The 11,247-nt window shown below is 46.8% G+C and overlaps 1 protein-coding gene across 2 annotated transcripts; it reads right to left on the bottom strand.

Annotated features, from left to right (window-relative positions):
• Window positions 1-321: 321 nt before the first annotated feature.
• Window positions 322-9,786, bottom strand: LOC102372529 (ribonuclease-like). Of its 2 annotated transcripts, none has more exons than XM_025195001.1 (3): window positions 9,588-9,786; window positions 6,051-6,130; window positions 322-1,198 (listed from the first exon to the last, which is right to left on the bottom strand). In XM_025195001.1, exons 2-3 carry the CDS (start codon window positions 6,097-6,099, stop codon window positions 753-755), a joined length of 495 nt encoding a protein of 164 aa, XP_025050786.1. In that variant the 5' UTR covers window positions 6,100-6,130; window positions 9,588-9,786; the 3' UTR covers window positions 322-752. The 2 variants fall into 2 exon arrangements, with proteins under 2 accessions (XP_025050786.1, XP_025050788.1); XM_025195003.1 differs by having other exon boundaries at window positions 6,051-6,217.
• Window positions 9,787-11,247: the final 1,461 nt, after the last annotated feature.

Consider the following 11,247-nt stretch of genomic DNA (forward strand, 5'->3'; position numbering starts at 1 on the left):
TTTTCGCAGGCTGGTCTGGGGCAGGATCTGAGACCTAGTCCTGGCCCATCACCTCCCAGCATAATGATCTAGAGAAAGCAGAGCCTGGGGCACTGTCTAGTCTGCCTGCTGCTTTCTCTGGTCTCTGTGCTCTAGGCAACTCCTTATCCAGCCCAGGAATGGGAGCTCCAAATCCTGGATCTAAGCAGTGCCCCCAGTAGGACAATGCCCAATACTAGAGGGTTCAAACTCTACCCTTTAATGCAATGGCCGTTTGCAAACATGTTTCCCTCTGTTCCTGTGCCCCTGGCCTGTTTCAAAAACCACACGCTCCTGGCTGTTGTGCTTTTATCCTAAAGCATTTTATTTCAGCAAGCAGCAATAAAATTGATCTAGCATGAAGGGCTCAGACTGACACAATGAGCTTCCTAAGCAACCACCAGACACGTACAACTCCTCTACTCACCAGCTACCTCAGATTTGCTCACCATGCAGGTCTCTGCCCTATCTTGTTTGTACATAATGGAGTCCAGCAATTGCAAGTAAATGTATTATACAGAGAGGGGGCAATGTAACAGTCACTAGAAGGCAGCAAAAGGGCCAAAGCACTTATAAAATGGGCCATCACCTGTTAGGGACCCCCTTAACACGTTCAGAGGGTACAGGGTGGGTATGTTTTCTGGCATGCATGTACGGAGCAATCAGCAGAAGGCCAAAGCATCCAAGCAGAAGCACAGGTAGCAGCCAGGCCTCTAGCTGGTCTGTGCCATGACTTAGATTTGCACATAGTGGATGGGAACCCCGTTTTTACAGGTGACCCGGATCCGGCGCTTGGAAGACTTGCCCCTGTAGCGGCACTGGGTACTACTGCCTTTCCTTGCCCGGATGCAGTCAGTAACTGGGTAAGCCCGGAGGCTCTCACGGGTATCTTTGCTGATCCGCTTCCCTGAGCGGCAGATGTATTTCATCCTGGCCTCGTTGACGTGAATGAAGGTGTTGGTGGGCCTGCAGGGCAGTCTCCGGCGCTGCCTCATGGTGTTGCAGTATTGACGGTTGTTCTTGGCTTTAGTCTTGGGATAGTCAAGGTGCTTATTCTTGAACTCTTTGTATTTGCCATCTTGAGCTACCACCATTAGCCAAGTAACTGTCAGCAAGAGCAAGAGGAGGAGCATGGGGCAAGGTGCCTTTTGGGTCATGGCAGTGCCTGATACTGGTCTTCCTGCAGTGGGAACAAAGGGGTTCATGGGATAGAACCTGGTTGGGGTGGGGACTCTTTCTACCACTGAGCATCCTTACCCACTACACGTACTCCACAAGATCCCACTGCCACACACCCTGCCCATGCTGTTCCCACGTACTGGCTCCACCCCATGCCCACACTGCAAGCTACTCTCAACAGTCAGTCATTCTCAATGACTCCATTTAACACACCCCTCCAATGTCCAGCTGCCTCCAGTGCCTACAGAACCCATTTACAACAGGCAGCAATAATGCCCTTCATTAGGCAGTCAGCTTCCTTTATTTTTCCTGCTGGAGAGCAGTGAGGAATTAAGCCCAATAACAAGTGGGGAAAATGAGGCACATAATAGGCAAATGATATAAATGCACAAAGATGATCAGCAGTGAAGGGATTTATATCTTTGCAGCGCTTGCACACTGTTGCACTGTCTCAGAACAAGTGAGCATGAACCCAGAAGTCTGGGCTTCTGATCGTAACTCTACTCTCAAGACTTTGCTGCCTAGCAAGGGCTTGGGATAGAAACCAAGTATCCTGGATCTCATAGGAACACGGGACTAGCAGGGAACCCCTGAGTTACTGAGACCAATATCCAGCTATCACAGACAGCCATGGCATTATCACCCCCTTCATCAACTTATGGAGACACAAATGATCCTGCTCAGAAATTGGGCATGACATTGCCTTCCCCTTACCTGAATCCTTGTACTGTGTTTCCTGGTAGAGAAATGGACTCAGCAACCTGCAAAGCTGAGAGACACTAGGTGTCCACCCCTCTGGGACTCATTATATAGATCCCATCCATGCATCGGGGAGGTTGGTCTGCAGTAACTGTGGGAGGCGGTGGGGAGGGAGGGAGCAGGGTGTGAAGAAATTCTGGCACAGTCCTCTGAGTTAATGGAGTGAAACATAAGTGAAGTGTGTTAGCTGGAAAGAGCGGGGAGAGAGAGAGGGTTGCATGTATAAATCTGTTTTCTTGTACCCAGGACAGTACAATATTTCAAATGTCTGCGTATAACTATAGCGTGAGAGAAAAGGGAAAGGTGTTTTAACAAATATTTGTGTGTGCGCATGTGTTTGCATAAGTGTGTGTGTGTGGGGGGGGGGGGGGGAGAAATGGATGTCCTTTTTTAACAATGATGTGGTGTGCCTCTGTTTGGTTACCTCTGGGGAAACGTGTTGTGTTGTATGCAGGCATATATGGGTGTAGATATGAGTCCATCGGGGATTATGGTGTTGACATGCACTTAGTTCTTGGTAAGTGAATGCCTGCTCATGCTTGTATGTATGCACATGTTGCATTATTACGCATCCTGGGTTCTACCACCGATAGTGGAGTGAATATAAGTAGTGCCATACTGGATGAGACTAAAGGTCCCTCTAGCCCAGTACTCCGTCTCAATAGTGGCAGTAGTAAACGATTTGGAGGGAGAGTACATGTACAGAACATGTCTAGTGCACATGTGTACATGTCTAGTGTATCTTGTCACACCCATCCTGACGGCAACCATAATTGGATTAGGAATGCCAGATCCTTGACTGCTGTATTTAATAACTATTCTTGGACTTGTCCTTCAGAATTTTTCTAATCCCTTTTTAGGATGATAGGAAAAGGGTCTCATAAAGTCATGTAGTCCAGCCCCTTGCTCAGGGTAGGTTCATCCCTGATTAAACCATCTCAGCCAAGTGTCTGTCCAACCCATTCTTGAAAACTTCCAAGGATGGAGGTTTCACAACCTCTCTAGTAAGCTTGTTCAAATGCTTGACCACCCTTATAGTCAGAAAGTTCTTCCTAATCTCCAACAAACATTTCCCCTGGTGAAGTTTGAGTCCATTGCCCCTAGTCCTATCCCCTGCAGACATAGAGAAAAGCCCATCTCCATCCTCCATCATCCTTCAGGTATTTGAAGAATGTTATCCAATCCCTCCTCAATTTTCTCTTCTCCAAGCTAAATAATCCTAGTTCTGTCAGCCTATCCTCATAGGTCTTGTCTCCCATAGGTTTGGTTGCCATGCACTGGACTCTTTCCAAACTTCCCACCTCCTTCTTGAAGTGTGAGGCCTAAAACTGGACACCGTATTCAGGTGAGGTCTCGCCAGCACTGAATAGAGTGAGAGAATCACTTCTCTCAGTTTGCAGCTGACATTCCCAATATGTCACTGGCTTTTTTTTTTTTCCCAAGAAGAGCACACCGTTGATTTATATTCATCTTATAGTCCACCATAACTCTTAGGTCCTTCTCTGAAGTACTTCAGCCTAGCCAATCATTCCCCAATCTGCATTTGTGCAGGTTGTTCAATGTTTTAACCTGGTTGTACTACCTGCCTCTACAATGAGTTCCACAAGCTCTGTGCTGTGCAAAAGAAGATTTCCTATTGCTTGTGTTAAACCTGTCCCATGTAATTTCAGTGGGTACTCCCTAGCTCTTGTATTCTGAATAGGTGTGAACTGACCTCACAGTAGATCAGGTCAGACTCACTTCCTGCCTTGTTCTTCTCTACTCCTCATCCCTGCCCCTGACCTGCAGTCACTCTGATACCCAGGTGCCTGGCTTTGCCAGTCTCCCCCACTCAAGCAAGATCAATAAGATTTGACCCTTCTAGAAACCTTGGCTCAGAGCTAGCCCCATCTACCCACATCCCTGTAAAACAGGGGTGGTTCTCACCCCAACCCAAGCAGAGAGCAGTCCAAGTGTCCATCCCACACCATTATTTGCTCAGCGGGTGTCAGTTGGGGATTGAGACAACCGTGACATGGTCCCACTTCCCCTCAGGGCTTTTGTGTTTGGAGGACACACCCTATGTAACAGTTGGGAAAGTTGTGCCCACACAAGGGAAGGTTTCACAATGTCAAGAGGCCCAGGGACCAACTGTGATCATAAGAACATAGGGCTGGAAGGGACCTTAAGAGATCACATAGCTTAACCCCAAGGCAGAATCATTCCTATCTAAATCATCCTCAACAAGTGCTCATTTCACTTCGAGTTAAACCGTTGCTATGAATGGGGCCTCTCCTACTTTTACATGTAATATGTTCTTATGCTTAAGCATCCATCTAGTTAGATCTTCCTTAATCTCTGACCTGTCTCCCCAGACTGTTCAACCCTGATTTTTTTTTTTCCAGTTTGTTCCTGTGCCTAAAACTTGAACACAGCACTTCATGTGACTCCTCACCAGTGCTGAATAAAGAGTTCCCACTCGTGTTGGCTATGCATACCAATGGGGATATGCATATAAGGGGCACAGTTCCTAGCATCTGACCTTGTATACAAAGGAGGGTATGAAGATAAGCACTGCAGAGGGACTGTTACACAGAGCATAAATGCATTTGTAGGGTTACAGAAATATTTGAGGAGACCTAAAATGGTTTAGTGCCAAAAATGGGTGTATCCAAAGGACAAAATTAATGTTGCAGATTAGACTAAGAAGGGAGGAACCTGGTGGTAGGAGATGGATGGGCCTAAAGGCAAAGGAGAGTATGGACCAAAAATGATGGAGTCCATCCTCCTTCCCCTCCCTCCCCACAACCCAGGGGAAGCTTAACGGTAAGTAGAGAGTCTGGCCATATAGTAAGGCAGCGTTCATAGTTAGAAGACACATTTCCTCCCTCCCAATGGGTTTGGGCCAGAGGATGGATTGTACTTATGAGGAATGTCATGGCCTCAGTGTGGAGAAGCTACAAATTACACATAGCCAGTTGATGGCCAAATTTTAGTTGGGAAAAGGGAGAAAAAAATCACCATAAAAATGTTGACTGAACAAACCGTGATACTAAACCTATCCCAAAAGGGCAACTGGAATTACAAGAGCAGTTAAGTGTTAGTTTGCTTACATGGGGAAGCGAGGGCATGCCAAGAATTTGAAGGAAGTTTGTGGGTCTGGCTGATGGCTGCAGGGTACATACCTGGCAAAATAGTGTGTTTGCATATGACCTACCCTACTCCATAATGCTGTGTCAGGATTGATGTGTATCAGGGAACTGGATTATCAAACTCTGGAGGAAGTGAGGCAGAAAAGTGTATCTTGGAAGTCAAGGGCCAGAAAGAAAGAACCCAAATAACTGGGGAGGGTAGCTGACTCCAGTGGCCAGATGGAGGTCCTGGCAGGGCAGGACCCAGTGGACTCTAGAGACTCTAAGTCAAATCCTGAACTTCCAGAATCAGATCTAGAGGAGATCATTGGCCGGATAACCCTATAGACTGAGCCGACCTGAGATGAAGACTTTTGAAACAAGTGGGAAGGAGGACTGGTGAAGATCAATGGAGAGGTACAGTGCCTAGAGCTAGTGGAAATGTACAGCTACACATACCTGTTTGAGGTACACCATGACCTCAAATGCTGGGCCTGGAAAGCGAATGCAGTGCTGACCAGGCAAGCCTACATATGGCAAGAAGCCCAGAACATGCAAGAGAAGAGGGAAAGAGCAGACGGGGCCTTAAATTATCCTCTAACTTCACTGATGATTGGACTCATTGTCCAGGCCCAAGAGCCAGAACCATCTAGAAAGTTTCACTGGAGCAGAGGTTACAATGAATCTTTGGCACCTCTGATCAACCTGTGACCTGTCCTGGACACCTGGGTTCACCCTGAGCCTAACAGCATAGGTGGGTGGGGAGCCAGCTCACTCCTTGCTGTGTGCATCCACGTGCTCTGTAATTAAGGTCTGTAGATCTGCTGGCTTGCACCAAAGTGAAGCAGTCTGTGGGTCTTAGAGGGGCTCCATGACCATGGGGAAACATGAAAATCATGGGGCTATCTCTAGTACTTTTGGCCATAGCATGTCCCTAGATGCTCATGTTCAGCTGATTCTCCCCCACAACCACCATCTCCATACCTGTAACCCTTCCTGGATCCTTTGAGGTCTTCCTTGGGTTGGTAACCATTGGCTTTCTCAGAACAGGAATTCTTACCCTTCTGCCATCCAGCAGAGAGGGAAGGTGAGGAAGAGACAAATAGAAACCATGACTTTTACATTCTGAAAAGGGCAGTTTTGACACAATTCTGTCAAAAACAAAAAAAAATTCTTAAAGATTTTATTTTCATTCAAGTGAAAAGAAAACACAAGTAGGACAATCTCAAAACTTGCCATGACATGAACTTGTCATTCTCCAGCCAGCACCTCTGTGCTCATGTGCCATGAAAAAAACAAACTGGATTCAGTAGCACAGAAACAAGATTCCTGCAGACCTTTCTAACTTTGCTTCGTCACCTGTCATTCACTGCGACATAACAACTTGGGTCTTATCTTACCCAGATAAAAGATTTTCTTTCATGGGTAGATTTGCCTTCAAGATGCAATCTGTACAAAATTATCCATGGACAGAGATACAAGAGCAAGTGTTGTCATAAATTACTTGTACTTTTCTAGTTTTTTTTTCAGACTGGAGGAAATATGTGTGTGCACATGTATTACTTGCTAGGATAAGTGCATCACCAAAAGGAGGGTTTGTACTGGCAGGGAGCTGAGCTGATGAGGGAAGATATTTAAATGAGATACTGTGATTTGGTGGAAAGGGAAATCTCTTGCTTTGTCTGAGAACAAAAAGGTAATAAAAATGAGAGCTGCTTGCGAGTGATAAGGGGTGCCTCCGTCTTTTTGTTCAAGCTTTCATTCTCTCCAGAAGAAATCAGGAGTGATCCCGCCCACCCCCACACAACTTCAAGGTGAAAATCAAGCTGTTATAAAAGCAGAGGCACAGGCATGGAAAGACTAGCAAAGATACATGTGTGCATGGGGTCTAATGGCAGTGTTAGAGTGATGTAGCCCTGCTGGTCCAGGAATGACGTGATAGGCAAAGATTTCTTAGGGTGACATCTTTAATTGGACCAACTGCATAGTTGGGACAGACTTAGAAAAGCATTTGAAAGCAGGACATTCTTCTGCATGTCTGAGGAAGCAAAATCCTCTTCCTAAGCCTGTCCAGGAAACATAATATCTCTTCTTCTTCCTCCACCTGCTTTTTTTTTACCATGCTGTTCTGGCTTTTACTCCTCATACCTGAAGAAGAGTATCCTGCTTCTAGGAGCCACTGCTCAGTTCTAGCCCACCAGGCCAAGTCCCCATCACCTAGGGGACATTATAACCAGCATGTATAGTGCTATCTGCACTCACTCAAGTTATATCTCGCTCTTAACACTCATTAATTCCATTATCCTACCTAGGCAATGGATTTGGTCTCAGATGGTGGTGTTCAAAGCCATGTGGCCACATGTAGTGCTTTGACTCAGCCAGTGACCTGCCTAGGATGCTGGGGTTCACTCAGTGCCACCTGGAAGTGCCAGGTGTGCTGGGACCCAGATCATTCTCTGATGCACGTGAAGGAACCTCGCACTCAGGGTTTATGGCCTTCAGGGTTGGTTAACTGCATGGATCAGTACAAGCCCGTGTGGCTCAGAGGAGCCTGTAGGTCCATGTGGGGGTACAGGAATCTCAAGATTGGGCTTTTCATTGGAAGTAGAAATGCAGGATGAGACCAGCTAGATTGTCAGATGGCAGATGTGGAGTGACTCTCCTTGGGGCTGTAAGAGATTGGAAATACTCCTGATTTCATTCCCTGATTGGTGCTCCCCACAAATCCCTGGAGACAGAAATGCAAGTTATACTGCAAGAAACATCCCCCCCCGCCCCTTCCCCTCCAAATAAATCATGGTGCACACAAATGGGAGTATGTATTGCAGAAAGCTGGAAAAAAATCAGCTCAGCAACCACACTGGTTAATTATTCAGGAGGATACAAGTGCAGTTCTCCAACCCTCACTTGCAGGTGCAGCATAGGGAAGTGAAGGCAGCAGAGGAGGTGGAATTTGGAGACTATGATTAGGCATCAGAAAAGACTGGCTTGATATTCTGCAAGGGAGCAAGAGGGGGCTAGGCCAAGAGCCTTTGGCAATGGGGCCCTTCCCTCCAAGTGAAAACTGGGGGTCTTAGCTGAGCTCAAGCTTCTTTCAGCCCCCATCCACTTGTTGGTGCATTTTATCACTGGAGAGAAGTGTACAGGCTTTCTATCTATGCAGGCAATGCCCTCTGTTCACACCTACTCAGTGGTGAGCCTCTTATGAATATGCATTTGATGATCTACAAGAGATTTCTGCTGTATGAGGCCTCGGTCCTCTTTGCAGATGTTGTCTACTGCTTCTAAAGTTTCATGGATGAAGGTATTGATTTTCTTGCAACCATCCACAGTCATTCCCTGGTCCTTTTAGTTCAGTAGTTGTGATTGTGTAGTGGTGGTGTGTACTACCATCAATGCAATGCCTTTGAAACTTCTGATATGGTGCCTCTCTGCCATAGGGTATAATGGGGAATCAATGAAATATCTATAATTTTGTTGTTTTTTGTCCTATTTAGATGAAGTTTGCAGGGATGGTAGCTTCTACTGAGAGCATAAAATGTAGCAGGGTGACAGCTGCAGGGATGGTGGCCCCTGCTGTGACACCTGCCAGCTGTGGAGGAAATGGGTGCAAGGGGGCGCTGGGGTCCTGCACCCCTAGTGGCTGACAGACAAAACTCGTGACATGGGTGCTTGTGCAACTAACTGTGTCCGTCTTGGGGCAGTTGATTGTCTGTATTGATTCTTTGCTCTCGTTAGCCTGGTTTTGTAGGTGCTAATTGATGCCTGTTAAGTCATTATGCAGTAGCTAGTTCGGGTGTATTGAGCTGGTCCCTGAGTGAATCGTGGTTGATTGATTGGTAACTGGGAACACTGCCGCTTAGCGGCCAGACCTGCAGCAGTCTCTCCCTTCCTGCCCCAAGACAGACACAGTCAGTCCCACAAGCACCCATGGCACGAGTTTTGCTTGTCCACATCTTGAGGGGTAGTTCCCCCCCAAACCCCTGCACTGATCTTCTTGAAACTTGGCAGGCTTCTCTCTGCAGAGTCTACCACCCCTGAAAATTTCATCCAAATTAGACAAAAAACCCCCCAAAGTTATAGCTATTTTATTGTTTCCCCGTTATATCCTATGGCTAGATCTCCGAGGTGGCTCCGAACCACTTTGGGAAGCCGATTGAGGCAGCGCTTCGACCCGGATGTGCTGCTTCAGACCCCGAAGCATCCGAAGCTCTGTCCGAAGCCTCGCACAGCCCTAATGGCTTCCTCTAATCTATTCAATCCACCTGGATGGAAACAGTGAAGGGTAGGGATTATCTACCACCACCTTTCACTTGTCTTTCCTCCTAGCTCTCCCATTATTCTGTCCTACCCTACAATCCCTCAGTGCTCCTTCCGGTCGGGACCCAGGGCAGCCGGCCAGCAGCTCTCCCCGACTCCCACCCGGGCAGTTAAGGGTTCGTCAGGTGGGTACTTGTGATGCATGGAGTGGAATTAATTAGGCGGACGCTTATCGGTTGCAAAGCAAGATTATTTACTCACGCCGTCAAGGTGGTGAAAGACGGAGGTCAGATATACTTAGTTAGTTATAGCTTAGAGTTCGTTCGGTCGTTCTGCAGACGTATGTACGGGCCGTCTTATCGGGCATGCGGGTCAAGGGTACGCCAGGGAGGTCGCGGTGGGAAGACGCTGACAACTGATCAAATTGTCAGATTTACTCCAAGGTGCGGACCGAGTTGTCTTCCCCTTTGGCGGAAATGTAGCAGGGTTTTGTTTGTATGATAGCCAATTGTTTTTCGCCACGTCATAAATTTAATTAGAATCGCCAATTATCTCTAGGGATTTGTAGCAGGGCTATCCCTTTTCACCCTGACCAATCATAAATCATGGGCTAAGTTTCATTTCTTGTTAGTGTCGCAGTTATAAATCTCTTTTTGACATGCGCAGCAAAAAAACTGTTACTATCTTCTTGTTAGTTAACTCTTAGTTAACCTAGTGCAGACTAAAACTGTTTTGAATGGTTTTACTTGTTTGTGACATGGGCACTACTTAATTTGGTTTGTGACCCCTTCCCTTCCCAGCAGCAGGAAGGATCCTTCCCATAGCACATCAGCTTCTTGGACAAGAAACGGCTTTTGTGATGGGTAGGTCAGTACTGAGCACAGCAGTTGGTAATACATTGTCTTGATCCCACCCCGGGTCCTTCCAGCCTTACAGGCCGTTTCCACATGCAATCAGAGCTGGGGGAGTATAAGACTGCCAGAGCAGCAGTCAGAGACAGCTTTTCCCCAGCATGAAGCCTAGCCCTGCTCTCTGACAGTCTCCACTGAGCTTAACCCCAGAAAGCAATAGATTTCCTATTTCTTTCCCAGGCTTTATTAGCACTGATGTGGTGAACTACAGACAACCCAGTATCTGCAGCTACTACAACACATCCCTGTTTGATTTTTTTTTTTTTTTATAGATTATTGCCCTCAGTGACTTTTCTGAGTTTAACCAGAAACTTCTGGATGATGCAGAAACACAATGCTTCTTGTAGGAGTTTTGGTCATGCTAGGCCATAGTTATGCTACAATACAGTTAAGCTAAGGCACTGCAATGAATCTGTGGGGTAGCATGCTTCACTGACTGCTGGATGACCTGATCAAAGCCAAAATGCTGAAATCAGCAGGGAATAAGCCCTACATGTCCAAACTTGGCAGCAGGGAGTAGAATTTGGCAAGGGATGAGCTGCAGGTGTCTGGACTTGGTAAAAAGCCAAGTAAAAATGGGATATATCAATAAAGAATTGTCTCTTGGCTATAAAAACAGAGGTTGCAAGACTAGGCCTGTTGTAGCAACGTAGATGGCATTAGTGCACATAAGGTCTGGGAAGTTTTGCTGAGCTAATCTGATTGCTATGCAGACCCACTAGCTACTGTCCTAAAATAATCACTCTCCCTGAGCTTTCACCACCAAACACAAATTCAAGTCATTCTTTCTGCATCGCATGCAAGCTCCAGGAGGCTGGTTGCCAGCAGCTGCTTCTAAGAGCACCCTGACCCAACCACCCTGAACACCAAGAGCGACTTCGGGCAGAAGGCTGGCTGGAAACCCTCTCAAACCACCACACACTTCAGAACAACACTTGTTATCCATTTTCAGTGTCCCACCTTGAATGTCACTGACAGCATAAACAGACCGTGTCTTGTCTTTATTGTAG

This window comes from Alligator sinensis, unplaced genomic scaffold (genome assembly GCF_000455745.1).
Source record: "Alligator sinensis unplaced genomic scaffold, ASM45574v1 scaffold2034_1, whole genome shotgun sequence".
Taxonomy (NCBI): Eukaryota; Metazoa; Chordata; order Crocodylia; family Alligatoridae; genus Alligator; species Alligator sinensis.